The 18,504-nt window shown below is 36.9% G+C and overlaps 1 protein-coding gene across 1 annotated transcript in view; it reads left to right on the top strand.

Annotated features, from left to right (window-relative positions):
* Positions 1-18,504, top strand: part of LOC136866091 (platelet-derived growth factor receptor alpha) — a 178,174-nt gene that overhangs the window by 84,086 nt on the left and 75,584 nt on the right. The window contains exon 8 of the mRNA XM_067142754.2: positions 11,377-11,545. Within this exon, the coding sequence (XP_066998855.2) occupies positions 11,377-11,545 (169 nt within the window). The remainder of the gene's footprint in view (positions 1-11,376; positions 11,546-18,504) is intronic.

The following is an 18,504-nucleotide window of genomic DNA, read 5'->3' as shown; positions in this document are numbered from 1 at the left end:
TGCGAGAGGCTGATGTGACCGTTGCAACTAAAGGGAAGCATTAATGTTCAAAATCCTGCAATACAATGTCGATCACTGTTGCAGTATACTGCTTTTTTCAGTATACTAAGCTAATTTGAGTTGCATATCACCAGAAATACAGCTAATAATGTTCAGCTCTCAGAATTTGCCCAGCAGGTAAAGTCTTATCGGGTCCTCGAAGTGGCCGATAAATTACGCGCCGGGTAACGACGATTTATGCTGCCGATAGCGCTACCTAGGAGTGGTAGGACGGAAACATCCTTTTACGCGGAGGGCAAATTACGCGCTACTTTACCAGTAGGTGGTAGAACCAGCCCTAAAACAGATTGATGCAGTGAAATGAAATATGAAATGATGGCCTAAAAATGAGGTGAAAATGATATACATATAAATGAGAACAGTAGTATGCAACAAAATTATTTAAAAAGTGACATTAAAATCTTTAAAAAACATAGTAGTATCAACTATTATCTCAAATATAATAAACAGTTCTAGTTGACGGAGTTGCACATTTAAATTGGTTGAATCAGATATAAACAAAGTCCAGAGTTTCCGTTAGGTTCTAGAAGATGTGGATCAACATTGCGCAGAGGGAATTTTTGTTCAAAAGTCCAGAGCAGAGGTTAAAAGATGTCAGAGCTGTAGAATGTATCTTGAGGTAAATTGAATCTTGTTGTGGTGCGAAGGAGTAATCCCAATTCAAAAGGGAACCAAAATGAACCTGAAGAAAAGAGAGTTTGAGTTAACGCGAGAAAAAGTAAAGTGAAGGAACAAGGCTAGCGGAAAAAGGAACAAACATTGAGAACTCACCTTGCGCAATGTAAAGCGAGCTTGCTGGTTTAGTGCAAATACCAGAGTGAAAACGGCATGAAGCAGAAGGGAAGTGACAGAGGCAGAGGGGAGGAGATAGATAAGGGGAGGGGTGTAGAGAGACATGAGTGGGGAAAGGCGGGGAAATGGGAGGTGACTAAGGTGAGGTGGTCGGGAAGGAAGATGGCGGTGTTTGTGTCGGCGGGGGACCCTTAATTGACTTGAAGAAGGAATTTTGGTCTACTGACTTGCTTTTTGTGAAATAAGTGATGAAAAGGTCAAACAAAATATTAGGTTTCTCAGTTATTTCATTGAGATTGTAATTAGCATTGAAGTATTGGTCCAAATGGATGTAAAAATTCTCGATTATGTTAAGAAGAGGGCCTTTATTAGCTATTTGGAGGATATCCATGTCTGAATCGATGTTCGTAAATTTATGTTTTATAGTCGACCATATGTTGGCCAAAAGCGGAAAATTTGTTGTATTTGACTGCATTAAATTGTTCCAAGTATCTTATATTAAAGCTTCTACCGGTCTGCCCTACATAAGAAATATTAGAACAGGAATTGCATTTAAGCCTGTATACGCCTGATTTTGTGTACTTATTAACCTTGTTAATGTGTGACGTATTATGTAGAATGTGTGAACTGTTGTTGTTAGTTTTAAAAGCTATTTTAACACCTTTTTTCTTTAAGATATTAGTAAGCTTGTGAATTTTGTTGGTGTAGGTGAAAGTAGAAAAAGACTCGTGTTTAGGTACTTCTTTTTTAAGTGTGGTTTTGGGACGGAATTTATGTTTATTAATAATACCTTCAATGAAGTGGTTGCTGAAGCCGTTGAATCTTGCTATGCTGCGGATAGTATTCAGTTCAATATGAAGGTCTTTTTTAGTCATGGGCACATTGAATGCTCTGTAAACAAGGCTGTTATATGTGGCTTTCTTGTGATGGTGAGGGTGATATGAATCTTGTCGAATTGTAACAGCTGATTGGGTGGGTTTTCTATAAATTTTATAGGTTAAAGATTCCGGGTATCTAGTGATGGTAAGGTCTAGAAAGTTAATCTTTTGATCTGCTATCTCAGTAAAATCCTTTATAAGTTGGAGATGACAGCAGATCCAAAAGTGTTCAGATAAGGTTGAGAACTGTAGGAACAAGCAATATGATGACTCTTGTGGGTACAAATAATGTCAGCATTCATCAGAAGACTGTAGGTGTGCTTCATAAATCTTTGTTACGGTTATTCAAATCTTCATGCAAGGGTTACAATTTTAGTAAATAATAGTAATGATCCTGTAGACCCAGCTTCTTTTAAATATCAGAACTTTTCATATTTTCCTTCCTTTGAAGAAGCATAATTCTTTTTTGGGGTTTGGCACAATTTCTTTTAGTAATCACTGATATTGTCCCTGTTTTTTGTCCAGAAGTGATCTCTGTACACATGTTGGCCTCCTAGTGCATTAGAGAAGATAATGGGCCTACTCAGGTTATAATATCAAATAAATGAATTGCAATAAATGAATGCTCTCTTCCCAGTTTTAGGCAGTCTGGAACTAGGGGATGGAAGTATTATATTACAATATTAAGCAATTGTTGAAATGACTGTTTACAATGTCTTTTGTAATAATACCGAGCAAGTTGGCTGTGTGGATAGGGTCATGCAATTGTGAACTTTCATTCAAGAGAAAGTGAGTTTGAATCCCACTGTCGGCAGCCCTGAAGATGGTTTTCCGTGGTTTTCCATTTTTGCATCAGGCACCTTAATTAAGGCCACAGTTGCTTCCTTCCCACTCCTAGCCCTTTTCTCCCATCGTTGCCATAAGACCTAACTGAAAAACAAAATAACATTAATTAGAACTATTATTACAGGCCTTTGAAATTTAGTTACATTAGGAGAATGCTCAGAATAGCCTGGGCAGTTTTTATAACCAATAATGAAGTGTTAAGAAGAGGTAGAGCTGAGCATGAGCTGGCAAATATCATCAAAGGTAGGAAAACAACTATTTAAGCCATGTTCTATGTAGTAGAAAGTACGGGCTTCTACACCTCATATTACAAGAAAAGATAGAAGGCAAGCAAGGAGCTTGTAGACCACTGATGTCATGGCTCCAAAACATCAAAGATTGGACTTGCATCAACACCACCAAACAACACTTCAAGTTAGTTAACAAAATGGGTGCTTTCTCCGGGGTGTTCGCCAACATCTGGGGTCTGGATATGACACTTAAAGAAGAAGAAGAATTGATATTTGAAACTAAAAACTAACCTTGAAGGCCCATGAATCCTGAAACCTTCAACATAAGGGAACTATTCTCTAGTACTGTCTGAAATATGACTTCATGTGTTTATAATTAGATAATCTAAATACTATCTGCGCACTTTTTAGTGATAGATTCGTGTACGGGTTTGAGGAGTAAGAAGGGAGCACTTCCGGTTCCGTTAGTACTGCCAACTAAATGGAAATTAAATCTGAATTGAATCGATAATATGATCGATCAATATGAATTTTCTAAACCTTTGTTATTTTAAGCCAACAAATGTGTCACACATACATTATATAACATTTCTGAATGCGAATCTTATTCCTAGAGTGAATTCTATAGTTTGGCTTTGCTGTGTAAATAACAACTTTACTAGTACATAAAGTGTACGCCAGAAGTCGCACAGCGAAACATAAGCGATTCATAGTTTGTGTTCCAAAGATTGCCAGTACGAATCTCGGATTGCAGAGGTCGACCGCTTCAGCACTAGGGTGTAAATCTATTGCTAAAAAGAGCGCAGAGAGTATATTTGATAGCATAGTAGATTACATGAATAGAATAATTCCAGGTCTCCTTCCTAAAGGAAAATGCAAGCCTTTTCCAAAAATACTACATACCTGGATGGGTATTCTCCTCAATGATAGCTAAATACAGTAGACTCTCAATTATTCACAGTAATTGGAGACAGAGGAATTGCAGATAATAACAAATTGGTAATAATCTGCAGATGAGGTGAAACAGATATTGAAAGAACAATTTGCTAAATTAAAATACCATGAAGTTAAATGACATAAATATGCAGTACTGGTATCTAAAGGTTGTTAAAATCTTGTCAGCCAACCAGATGAAGCATTAAATTCACCTTCAGTCCCCAAGACTTAGAAAACACTGGGCCTGTTTGGCACATATGACATGAGATTCCTCTGCTGGTTTCTGCCAAAACATTCCAATATGGCCTTATCCAGTTTTGCGAAGGTAGATATTTTCACTGTTTTCTGTTTTGACAAATCCCTTGCTGAGTCAGAGCTGGTCACAAAATTTATTGTTTTGTATTTTTTTTTTTTTTATATCTTAGATCACTGTTTCACCCAATTGGTTGTGGCATCATACACAACCATTAACCTGGCTCAAGGGAGATAGGGTCACCTTCCCTATCCTTCACTTGAGTAATTCTTATCTGGTGCATCCACGTTGCTGGGGGTGGGTATCCTCCACATCAGTAGGCCGGTGTGAAGGAGAGCTAAGTTCAGGCAGAGACCCAATCTCACGGGGTATAACATGGAACCTATGCCCAGGGTTATGGGTGAGGACCTTGACAGCATCTTAGGCAGAGAAGGAGACCTTCAGAATGGTGAAGATGGTAGATGAGGCAACCCATCCTCTCTGGGGAAAAATAGAAGAGGAAACCACTGCCTTGTGGAGAAGAGGTATCTTCAAAGGCTAAGGGAGAAAACCCCAAAAGAAAATTCTCAGATGCATTAGGCTTAGCAGGTCAGCAGATGAGTAAAGTTGTACTTGCTTTCAACTATAATGCAAGCCTCAGATGGAAGTTTAAAAATGGAAATAGAATTGACAAGTCTGTAGCTACAGTTGCACAGTATGATGGTAATGCTGATGTTCATGCAAGTGTTAGACCAGAGAAAAAAAAAGATTTGGAACAATAAATATTTTAACAATTAATGGGAAGCAAAATGAATTGATTGACCTAACTCAGAGACGAAAACTTGGAATCCTGGGATTAAGTCAAGTAAAATGGAAAGGGAAAGGAATGAAGAAACTAAGAAAGGGGCACACCGTGTACTGGATGAGTAATAATAAAGAGAAAAGAAATGGAGTGGGATTTATAGTGAATCAAAACGTTGGACCAATAGCTGAAGTTGAGTATGTAAATGAAAGAATTATAATAATGCACATACATGTAAATAAGGAACTACTGAAGATAGTACAAGTGTATGCTCCACAAACAGGATGTAGTGTGGAAGAAAAAGAAGATTTCCTCAATGAACTGGAAACACATATTGTTGGAGATGGGATCATGATAATGGGAAGTCTGAATGCCCAAAACTGATAGAATAGGATATGAGAATCTTTTGGGCCCACGTGGGTATGGCAATAGAAATGTTGGATTTTTTAAATAACCTTATAATAAAGAACACATGGTTTATGAAGAGGAATAGCCTTAAAATCAACCAATATAGTTGGGATGGACAGTATGGAACACTCATTGATTTTGTAATAACAGACCGAGAATGTGAAAGTTACATCATAAATACGAAGATAATCCCCAGTGAAAGTATGGAAGGTGATCATAGATTATTCATTGTAGAATTTAAAAAAGTAAAAATCCCTAAAATTGTACTCAAGGAGAAACCAAAAATCAGAATTTGGGAATTGGAGGAGGAGAATGAAAGAATGGCATTCCAAGATTGGATAATAAGGAAGTTGCTTAAGATAGAAATACGAAGTGGAGAAGAAAAAGAGTGGGACAATTTAAGGCAGACATTTGTGGAAGCAGCAATTGAGGTATGTGGGAAAACAAAAGCAAAGGTTAATGGAAAGGAGACACGGTGGTGGATAGAAGGAAGGAATAAAAGAAAGGAACAAGGTGAAGAAAGAAATGGATGAGGAAAAGCAAAAAATGTATCAGATAGAAAGGTGACATGTGGAATACAAAAGATTGAAACTACAAGTAAAAAGGATTATCAAGGAAGAAGAGGAGAAATGTTGGGGAGAGTTTACCAACAAAATTGAGCAAGATAGTTGAGGAAATCAGGTACTATTATACAGAGTAATAAAATCAAAAAGAATAAATCAAGAAAAAAATCAAGGCATTAGAGAGAGAAGATGGATTCATAGTACATGATGAAAAGTGTCTTCAGAAGGTGATGGCAAAGTATTTTGAAAAACTTTATAATGGAGGATGACTGCTTGGAGGAAGAAGGAGATAAAATTGGAAATAATAGATGGCAAAAAAGAAGAGAACCCGGTAACATGGTTGGAACTTGAAAGGGAAGTGAAAACAATGACCAAAGCTAAAGCAAGTGGGAAAGACAAATTCAATGCTGATATGATTAACCCGTTAAGTGGGGAGCGAGCTCTTCCTCTTTACACACTACGGTGGGGAGGTGTTTTCATCATTATTTATTTTTTTAAATACTTGGATTTATGCAACCCGACATGTATCTATCTAATATTACTTGTATATTGTGACAATAAGACACATTAATTTCGATACTGCACCGCATATTCACGATAAAGAATGATTTTTAAGCACTACGTTTTTTAGTGCAACAAACGCATAAGTCTCATATTTCCCGTTTTTTCTCTTATGGGCATTGCAATAATTACTTTCTGAAACTTGTACATAAGCAGTAAACATTTACGAATCAAACTGTCATTGTAGTCCCACAAGCACTATAATATATTGTTATACTTTACTATTATTACACTATTGAAGAATATAAAAATGATCAGAGAAAAATGTACTCACCGAATATCTACTTTCTTCTCTTGTTCTGGATATGAAACTGCCGAGTCACTAATTTCACTCATAGATTTTAACTAGTCTATATATCCACACACGCAGTGGCGGTGACAATGGGGGGGGAGGGGGTTAGCGGTTAAGGGTAGTGCTCCTCCACATTTTGGGGAAAAATAACATTTTTATTGCATTTTAGCCGTATAAAAAAGAAATTAAATTCGCAGTTCAAATGTAGGTCCTACCCTTTTGTTTCTAATTTCTTTATCCGCTAGTCGCCGTCACTGTCTACACGCACGCACACACACGAGTAATTTGTTGGAAATCTTGCTCGCTTACAACCCCGCACATTCCATTCACCCTGTACAGCAGCAGGATTACCGTCATTCCCAGTTTTAGTTTCACTGCTTTCACTGGAACTCGAACTCCGCACCGATTGAACCGGTCTTGGAACACTACTAGAAAAGCTACTTCCTGGAATATTTACTAATAACGGAGATTCATTGTCACTTTCCGAGCTGAAGTCACTACAACTTTCATCTTCGCTATTTTCAAGGATATCACGAATAGTACAATCACTTGGAATATCCCCCGCCCTTTTAAACATACTGTATTATGATATAAAACAAAATAAACATTTCAAAAATGCAAAAGGAACACACTGAAGCTTCTATTTATCGTGAACTTAGTACAGCGCAGGGCCAGTCATGCGGCCTACTGACGAATGCACGGGCTGAATGTGATGCGGCGCTTAAGCGATTTTTGCACTGAACAAATACGAACAAAACAGAAAGGGGATTCCCTGTCGCAATACCGTTCTTACTACGTAGTTCGAAAAAAATCGTCAAGATGGCAGCACCTTCCAAAGCATGTGAGGAAAGTTTCAAGGCTCGCGCCTAATATTGAAGATAAGAAAAAAATAAAAACAGTCCCGCGTCTGGAGCCGCATCGCCCACCCTAGCGCAGAGTTTGAAGTGCGGATGGAGACGCAAGCCTCGCTCTACGGGTTAAGGTAGCAGGAAGCATTGGACTACAGTGGCTATACTGAGCCCTCAATGCCATATGGAAGGATGAAAGGATACCTGAAGATTGGCAACAAGGAAGCATTGTACCATTGTTCAAAAAAGGAAATAGGAAGAAATGTGAAAACTATAGAGGTATAACCCTATTATCACATGGACTAAAAGTAATGGAGAAAGCAAAAGACAAAAGACAGAGAGAGATATAATAGAAACACAGTGAGAAGAAGAACAATATGGCTTTAGACCCAACAAATCAACAATAGACTTGTCATTTATGCAGTGTACAAGTGGGGAGTGGTGACTCTGAAATATTTTATACAATAAAAGGTCTCAAGTGAGGAAGTACACTGTCACCATTATTATTTATTATATTGATGGATGAAATCATAAAACGTATAAAACAGAGTATTAGTAGTGATGATATTTGTGGATAATGTGGTGATTTGGGGAAAGGGAGAAAAGGAAGTACAAAGGAGACTGGACATTTGGAATGAAATTAGGTAATTAGGAATGGTAATTAGTAAAAAGAAAACTGTAGTCATGCACTGTGGAAAAGAGAAAAAGAGAAGCTAAGTGAACATAGATGGAGAACGGTTAGAGAATGTAGAACAGTTTACATAACTAGGAAGCATTATTAATGGAAGTAATGAAATCAACCCTGAAATTAATAACAGACTAAGTAAAGGTAGAACATTTTATCATCAAGTCAGTGAGCTTTTATGAGATGACAAAGTACCCCAGAGAATGAAATATAAACAGTATTTCATACCAATTGGAACATAGGACTAGAAATGCTGGTAACTAATAAGAGACAAGATAGTAAGATCCAAGCAGTAGAAATGAAATTTTTAAGAACATTGGTTGAAGAAAAGACAAGAAGAGATAGAATTCAAAATATTAAAATCAATACAGAAGATACCATTAGTACAGAAGATACAGAAAGCAAGACTGAGATGGTTCGGACATGTAAAAAGAATGGGAAAGGATAGCAAGAAGGGAATTGGAAAGATAAGTTAAGGGAAAGAGACCAGTTGGAAGACCAAGAAGAAGGTGGATGGATCAGATTTGAAAGGACATTAGAGAAGCTGGATTGAATGGGTGGAAGTAACGGAGCAGGAAAAGTGGAAGGAGAGAAAGGAGTGGATCATTGATGATGATGATGATGATGATGATGATGATGATGATGATGATGATGATGATGATGATTGTTTCACTCACACTGTAAGTCAAAGATAATTACTGTGTAGAACTACCTTCTTCAAGTTTATGCACTATTTCCAGCTTCTCCTCTATTGTTGTCACTACATGTCTACATTCTTCAGACATTGGTCAGCACTAACAGGAACCAATGAATAGTACTGTGCATTGTAGATACTCGCTTATTAATCTGAACTAAACTCCAACATGATCAAGACCATTGCTCTGTATGTCATCTGTTTGAGAGGCTATGAGTTACTAGTGTGAGTATAGTTTTAAAGCTTGGAATTTGTCCTGATGGAATTTTTTATTTCTCAATTTTCTAGACCACCCTGGTTAATCTGCAAAGCAGATAATCCACCCACATATATTTGAGAGTCTGCTGTAGTGAAATTTGTTAAGTATTCACCTCGTGTGTCCAAGGTTATAGGATGAATTTCTGACACAGTCAGTTAGAATTTAAGAGAGCTTATACATGAGAGACTCTTAAATTCTATCTAGATTTAGTGGCACATTAAAGAACCCTTCATAAGGACAAAATTCAATACACTGGCATCTCTTATGAGGACTGTAATTGATGGGAAGGTAAAGAATACTACATGAATATTATGGTATATCTCCTGAGTAATGGTACCTACTTGAGAAATTAAATATTTGTGTGTCTTGTGCAAATTTAGGTTCCAAAATCTTCCTCCCTTCATGATTTCATAAACAAAAGGAGAAATATGAGAAAAATGTAGCTATAGGGGTAATTATGACATTGTATTTCATTAAGATATTGGTATTTTACATAATATCTTAAAAGAAAACATTGTTCTACAAGAAAATAGGTATCATTTTATTTTTAAAACAATTTTCCTCTTCTAAAAATATATTTCATTGCATTGCAATGTACAATTTTGCTGCTGTGCTTCCAATAAAACCTCAGTATAAAAGGAAGATTTTTGAAAATCTCTATATAAGAAAATATTAGGGATCAGACTTTGTTGAAATATATAACCTGTGACAATAAAGTTCGGTAAATGGAGTCAGAACGGTCAGTTCAGCAACACTGGTGACACACAACGCTGCACTTGCATAACAGCAGGTTTTGACCACCTGCTCCCAACGTTGTTCAGTTGAGCATCGTGTATGTGCCGTGTAAGACCTGTTTAACCCAGTGCATGTTTAGTGCATTGGTTCTGAACTGCAAACAGGAACAGACACCGAAAAAAACGCATGCGATGCTGGTACATGTTTATGAAGATCAAACACTGTCCTTGAAGTGTGTGTACGAGTAGTTCGCCCATTTTCGAGGAGACCGGGGAAGTGTTTCTAACAACCCCTGTAGCGGAAGACCGGCGACCGGCGACCGCCGACCGCCGTCAGTGACGAAAACATTGAGAAGGAGAGGACATTAATCATGAACGATTGGCGATTAACAGTGCACATGATAGCGGATGAACTGCAGATTAACCATAAATCCATGTGACAAATCGTTATGCAGAAGTTAGGGAAGAGATAAACATGTTCTCATTTTGTGCCACATCGCTTGAGTGACGATCAGAAGCAGGCATGTTCAGAGACTTCACAGGATTTTGTCGAAACAGCGGATGTGACACCAAATTTCTTGAACTGAATTGTCACTAAGGATGAAAGCTGGTGTCTCAGGTACGACCCTGAAATGAAACGGCAAAGCATGGAATGGCATTCTCCAGGATCCCCTCATTGGAATAACATCAAAGCCGAAAAGTCATGCAATAACGACCTTTTTTGATAGTCAAGGCATCAACCACAAGGAATTTCTACCTGAGGGAATGACGTTGAATGCTGCATGGTGCATTGAAATTTTGACCCGTTTCATGAAGCAAGGTTCATGGTTTTTTGGTCCATGACAACGCTCGCCCACACACGGCCAATATCATCAAACAGTTCAAGGTAAAAAAGGGGGTGGTGCAACTTGAACATCCCCTATACTCGCCAGATCTCAATCCTCCAGACTTCTTCCTATTCCCATGACTCAAACTCGCTTTGAAAGGAAAAAAATTTGACGATATTCCTGAAATCCAACGAAATGTGATAAGGCTTTTGAACACCATCCCAAAGGAAGCCTTCTTTCAAAGTTTCCAGGATCAGCTTGTGAAAATTTAAATTTATAATTCCACCTTTACAATACTGTATTGTAAAGGTGGAATTATAAATTTTTCATAAGTTGATACATTGACAATACAGGCTCTAATATGAAATTTATAATGTGCAAAGTTTCCAGGACATGTATCACCGATCTCAGCAGTACATAGTTATGAGAGGGGACTTTTTCGAAGTACAGTAAGGTCACTGTCATGCATTGTTCATCTATGTTGATAGTACAGGACTATTCACTGAACTTTATTGTCACAGGTTGTATTTTTAAACACTAGCCTTTTGTGTGTGTGTGTGTGTGTGTGTGTGTGTGTGTGTGTGTGTGTGTGTGTGTGTGTGTGTGTGTGTGTGTGTGTGTGTGTGTGTGTGTGTGTGTGTGTGTGTGTGTGCATGCGTACGTGCGTGCGTGCACGCATGTTGGTTTTTTTTTTTTTCAAACTTTATACCATGTTGTTCTTACTTTCAGGAGAACTGTATGTCATAGTTGAATATTGCCCCTTTGGAAATGTCCACAACTACTTACTTCGACATCGTGAAGATTTCATCAATCAGGTGGATAAAGAAACCGGGAAGATAGATCCAACAATTGGAGAAGATATCCTTGCCCAGGCAGAATACAGTTTCCAGAAATTAAGGTAAGTAGGTTTCAAGTGTGAATTATATTTAATTAACAACTACAGTTTATTTTCTAATATTTCATAGCCTATCAATATGAAGTTGAAATCCTTTACTGTAATTGGAGTCAAAATTAATTGTGATATGAATATTTGAAGTTTAATTTCAGCTAATGTCAAAAATATATGTTTATTCAGATCATAAGCATAATGCAGGTGTTTATAGTATTATTATTGTGAATATAAAAATATTTTTAAAACAGTATTGTGATAATGATTTAAATATCGCTTGTAGCTTTTTGATAAGTCTTGTGTAGGCCTGTATACCTGGACCCAAACTCAGACAACACTGTTGTAAAAAATGCGTGGTTCTGAAAAGTACAAAACAGAAACTGTTGAATGATGCAATCTTATGATGTTAGTAAATGCAATCTAATGTTTCTATAGTTTTCAGTTTGTAGTAATTTTAACAGCTTATCATCACCATCTTTTCATCTTTTCCCACACCTGTGGGTCGCGGGTGCAAACTGTGTCACACATGCGGATTTGGCCCTCTTTTACAGCCAGATGCCCTTCCTGACACCAACCTTATGCATTTAAAGATAAAAATTTCATAATGTTCTGTATTGAAATGTATCACAATGAAATTGAAATAATAAATAAGGTAGTTCAAGCTATTCAATACAAATAAATACAAAATGTATGACCAATCCGGGTCATCATCAGCCGAATAAAATGCAAAAACAATGCATAGGTAAGAAAGAAATTAAAGATCAAGTCCCCACAAAAACAGTTGAAAAGGCAAAACAAAACAACAGGGATAGGCACTGTAAAATTCAGAAGAAGTAGAAGATAAGTCAGTTAAAAGAAGCAAGGCGCAATCTTCTGAACAGCAGCATAGCATACGCAAAGTTTGGCATTGTCTCTAATGTTTACAAGAAGCGGAGAACAGTTAAATGAGCCAGCTTGCATACACTATCAGGCGCGGTGTCACAACACAATCCAACAAATATGAAGATCAAAAATCATGCAGAAGCCGAAGACAAGTAGCTCAATTGAAGTAAATTGCCAGCTCCCGAAGATCAGCATGACATATTCAATGTCAGGCACCGTTGAACTCCCTTATTTATTATTTCAATTTCATTACCAACCTTATGTGCAGAGATGTAATCACTATTGCATGTTTCTGTGATGGTTGGTAGTGTGTTATCCAAATATGAAGAGGAGAGTGTGGGTACAAATACAAACAGCCAGTCCCTGAGCCAGAAGAATGAATCAGACATAACTAAAACTCCCAACCCAACCAGGATTTGGACCCAGGACAGTCTGAACCAAAGAGCTCAACACTGACCATTCAGCCGAAGAGTCGGACAACAGCTGCCAATATTCCATATAATTAAACAATACAGTTTTGTTTGTATGACTACTTTCTTTGGCAATTTAGTGTCGCGAATCATATCCTAGTTTTCGTAATACTGCTGATCGCAACTGCGAGCTCACTGCATTAGCTTTACTACACCTTGATTAAATCTCACTTACTATATTGCCATCCTGGGGGAACATACAACCTAAATACTTGAAATTATCTACCTGTTCCAGTTTAATTTTCATACCATACTCATTGTACCTATTTTCAAGTTCCAAGATATTAGACTGCAGGCTTTCGGCACAATCGGCCATTAATACCAAGTCGTCAGCATAGGTCAGACTGCTTACTACATTTCCACCTAACTGAATCCCTCCCTGCCACTTTATACCTTTCAGCAGATGATCCATGTAAACTACGAACAGCAAAGGTGAAAGATTACAGCCTTGTCTAACCCCTGTAAGTACCCTGAACCAAGAACTCATTCTCCATCATTTCTCTCTGAAGCCCAATTGTCAACATAAATGCCTTTGATTTATTTTAATAATCTACCTTTAATTCCATAGTCCCCCAGTATGGCGAACATCTTTTCCCTCGGTACCCTGTCATATGTTTCTCTAGATCTATGAAACATAAATACAGCTGTCTATTCTTCTCGTAGCATTTTTCAGTTACCTGGCGCATACTGAAAATCTGATCCTGACAGCCCCTCTGTGGTCTGAAACCACACTGGTTTTCACTGAACTTCTTCTCAACCACTGATCGCACCCTCCTTTCCAAGATACCACTGAATACTTTGCCTGGTATACTAATCAATGAGATACCTCAATAGTTGTTGTAATTCTTCCTGTTCCCTTGCTTATGGATAGGTGCAATTACTGCTTTTGTCCAATCTGAAACAACACTCCATGCTAATCTTACTACTCTATTGAGCCATTTCATCCCTGCCTTCCCACTATACTTCATTTCAGGTCTACTTTCATCTATTCCTGCTGCCTTATGACAATGGAGTTTATTTACCATCCTTTCCACTTCCTCAAGCGTAATTTCACCAACATCATTTTCCTCCTCCCCACGAGCTTGGCTGTTCACAACACCACCCGGAAGATTTCCTTTTACCTTGAGAAGATGTTCAAAATATTCCCTCCACCTCTCCAGTGATTCCCTGGGATCTATTATGAGTTCACCTGAATTACCCAAAACATTGTTAATTTCCTTTTTCCCTCCCTTCCTAAGATTCTTTATTACTGTCCAGAAAGGTACCCTTCGGCTTGACCTAGCCCTTCCAGGTTATTACCAAAATCTTCCCACGACTTCTTTTTGGTTTCAAGAACTATTTTTTTCACTCTGTTTCCTTCATCTACGTACAGTTCTCTGTCTGCATCAGCTCTTGTTTGGAGCCATTTCTGATAAGCCTTCTTTTTACATTTTCAAGCTGCTCTCACTTCATCATTCCACTAAGATGTTCGCTTTTTCCCATCTTTACACACAGTTGTTCCTAGGTATTCCCTCACTGTTTCTAATACAGCATCCCTATATACCACCCATTTTCTTTCTATGTCCTGAACCTGCTTACTGTCTACTGTTTGAAACTTCTCACCAATCATATCATGTACTCCTGTCTAATTTCTTCATCCTGGAGATTTTTTACCCTTATTCATGTGCAGACAGATTTCACTTTCTCTATCCTAGGCCAAGAGATACTTAGTTCACTACAGATCAGATAGTGGTGTTTATCATCAAAAAATCCCCAGAAAACTTGTACATTCCTAACAGACTTTCTGAACTTTTAATATAAGATATAATCTATTATAATCTATTATGGGTCTGGTACTCCTAGCGTCCCATGTGTAGCGGTGAATAGCCTTATGCTTGAAGAATGTATTCATAACTGCTAAACCCATACTAGCACAGAAGTCCAGTGAACGCTTCCCATTCGCATTAGCTTCCATATCTTCCCCACATTTACCAATCACCCTTTTGTGTCCTTCAGTTCTATTTCCAACTCTCGCATTGAAATTGTCCATTACCACTATCCTATCCTTGCTGTTGACCCTGACTATGATGTTACTCAATGCTTCATAAAACTTGTCAACTTCATCCTCATCTGCACCCTCACATGGTGAATACACTGAGACAATTCTCATCCTAATTCCTTCAACTGCCAAATCTACCCACATCATTCGCTCATTTACATGCCTAACAGAAACTTTGTTGCGTGCAACAGTATTCCTTATGAACAACCCTACCCCACACTCTGCCCTTCCCTTTTTAACACCTGTCAAGTTCACTTTATAATCTCCTCATTATCTCCCCTTACCGGAGTATCACTTACTCCTAGTACATCCAGATGCATCCTCTTTGCTGACTCAGCCAGTTCTATTTTCTTTCTTCCATAAGCCCCATTAATATTAATAGCTCCCCATCAAATTCCATTTTGTTCACCAAGTTGTTTCCAAGGAGTCCCTCGCCTATCAAATGGGAGTGGGACTCCAATACTCCCATAGGTCCGAGGCTTGCTTAAAGTGTTCTGAGCTCGGTAAATTCATGAAGCAGGATGCTACCCTACTTACATATAGTCCAACCAAGGATCTGTCCTCTAACAAGTTAGGGACCACGCTGGGTTGTATAGTCCTAGCCATCTGAGCACAAAGGGAGCCATGACTCAGAATATGTCCGAGATGCCCACTCCCATTCCATAGCAACTGGTATCCCGACTCTCAAGACCACTTACTAGGCCACTCAGCCAATGGCCATGGTTCACGAACTAGGATGTGACTACAGTAACCCACACCATTTCACCATCAATAGTTACATTAGAAGAAAGGTGGGTCAAGTTGCAAGTGAAAAATCTATACAGGGCCGATGACCTTCGATGTTAGGCCCCTTAAAACAACAAGCATCATCATCATCAAGCAGCAAAAATCTATACTGTACAGTTCCAACTAAAATGATATCCATTAGCCAGATTTACACTTGCTAAACAGTTACATCTTTATGCAGAAACGGCATTCAAAACTTTAAGTTGCATAAGCAGCTACATTCTTTTTTTAAATAACCAACTGGCAAATGTATGAATAATTTTACCTCAAATTAAAATACAAGCAAAAAGTGTTATTGACAACACAGATGGATTGAAATAATAACATTAAGTTATTTATTAGACCACCTAATCAATACAAAATCGTCTTGGATGATTTACATAAATTTGTTAGCTAATAGTGGTACATGTTTCGCCTTCCCTGAAGGCATCATCAGCCATAGTCTTAACCTTAAATTAAAAATAAGCGTCTAAATAACATGTAGTAATGAAATGAATTTTAAAATCTTGAAGAGATTTGAAGTAAAATAACATTAAAAATAACAATGATGGTTTGAAAATACAATGTGATGAGATACAATAGTGGAAGTATTAACAAAATTAACATTAAAAGGCTGCTGTCACCGTCAAATGGTAAGTGCATACGATTCTACTTCTATATTTTTCAAATATCTTTTCACACAATTAACTCTACGTTTCTTGCTTCCATTTACAGATTCCACTTTTATATGCTTTTTCAACTAGAATATCTACAAACTCACAATTTACAACATTTGAACATCACTTCAAATTTTGAGATGGTCCATAGTGATCCTATTTGAAACTGTTCTTCAACTTCTATTCACCAACTTCATATCCTCAACGTGTTCTACAACTTCACCATATGCATCTGACTTTCGTCTTTTATCTTCAAGATCATGATTAACTTCGGATCTCTCGACTAACTTTGACTTTTATTCTCTCTTCTTTACTTTGATTATATAAGATTTTTCACCATCATCTAATTATAACCGCCAGACTATCAACTTTACTTTTATGCAATCTTACTACTTGTTGTATAACAATCTGTTGTTTTATCCATTGTACTTATTTTAGCAGCCTTCTAATGTTAATTTTGTTAATACTTCCACTATTGTATCTCATCACATTGTATTTTCAAACCATCATTGTTATTTTTAATGTTATTTTACTTCAAATCTCTTCAAGATTTTAAAATTAATTTCATTACTACGTGTTATTTAGACGCTTATTTTTAATTTAAGGTTAAGACTATGGCTGATGATGCCTTCAGGGAAGGCGAAACATGTACCACTATTAGCTAACAAATTTATGTAAATCATCCAAGACGATTTTGTATTGATTAGGTGGTCTAATAAATAACTTAATGTTATTATTTCAATCAAATATCATCAATACGGACCAAAAATGATATTTATTACATGTAATGTCAATGCCAACCAGGCAATAGTAAAACTTAACAAGTACTTGAACCTAAAAATTAAAATAGGCAAGATTTCTAGAGATATCAAGTTTCTTAAAGATTGCTTGAAATTAGAGTTGGTACCTAAATTTCTCAAATCTTTACAAAGAAAAAGTCATCCCTATTCAAAATCTAATGCCACTCAAAAGAAAGTAAACAACATATGGTTGAAAAATGAAATTAAACTATTATACAAGAAGAAATCTCTACTAAATTTACAATTATGTAGGACTCATTTGACCATCTCTCAGAAATTACTCCCACTTGAATGGAGCTCATTTTTATGGTACACTGACCTCAAACTATCTTACGTATTAGACAAGAAACAGAAAACCCTAAACCATAAATTACTTTATCTTCAAGAAAACAAATGTAAAACTCCTGACCAAAATACAAACAACAAAGTGTACCCTTCCCATTTGACTAACATTCCCACTACAATCAACCTATCTAATGCAACCTTCTCTAACCAAGAATTAAATCTATTAGATAAAGGCATCAAACATAATTGGCCTAATCACAAAAAGGCAGAAGACATCATCACTACCATCTCTGAAACCGAAACTAATATCGATAAACAAATCCCAATTGATAAACAGAATGACGTACGATATGAAGTAAAAAAAAAAACTCCCAACTTTGATTAATGAGATAACATCTAATAATAACTACAATGTCTCGAAACAAATTCTAAACCTGAAATCCAAAATCCATAACAACAACGTAGTAATTACAAAAGCAGATAAGGGCAACACCATAGTAATAATGAACAAACAAGATTACATCAATAAAACTGAAACTTTTTTTCAGACAATACCTATACCTTAATTAACAAAGATCTGACAAACAAAATACAGCGTAACTTAAAGAACCTTCTTAAAAATTCTAACTTCATTTTAAATGATCAAGATTATCAGAAATTAACTGTAATGAACCCAAAATTACCTACAGTCAGATCACTGCCCAAAATTCATAAAAATGATGTCCCTATTCGGCCTATTATTAATAGTATCAATAGTCCTACCTATAAAACCTCTCAATTCCTACACAAATTCCTAAAAAAACACTTCAAATTTCACAACTCCAACCCCATAAAGAACTCGATCGAACTTTGTAATTCCCTAAATAAGTTCAGTCTATAACCAAACCACGTTTTATGTTCTTTTGACATCACCAACATGTATACTAATATCCCTATCAACAATACTATTAACATCATAAAAAACAATCTGTTGAAACATAGCACATTGAGTAAAATCGAAATTGATGAATGGTTAAAATTACTTAATTTCGTTTTAGACAACAACTATTTT

The sequence above is a fragment of the Anabrus simplex genome, chromosome 3 (genome assembly GCF_040414725.1).
Source record: "Anabrus simplex isolate iqAnaSimp1 chromosome 3, ASM4041472v1, whole genome shotgun sequence".
In the NCBI taxonomy this organism is placed as follows: Eukaryota; Metazoa; Arthropoda; class Insecta; order Orthoptera; family Tettigoniidae; genus Anabrus; species Anabrus simplex.
Note: the sequence above shows the minus strand (reverse complement) of the source record. Positions and strands in the feature narration are given on the sequence as shown.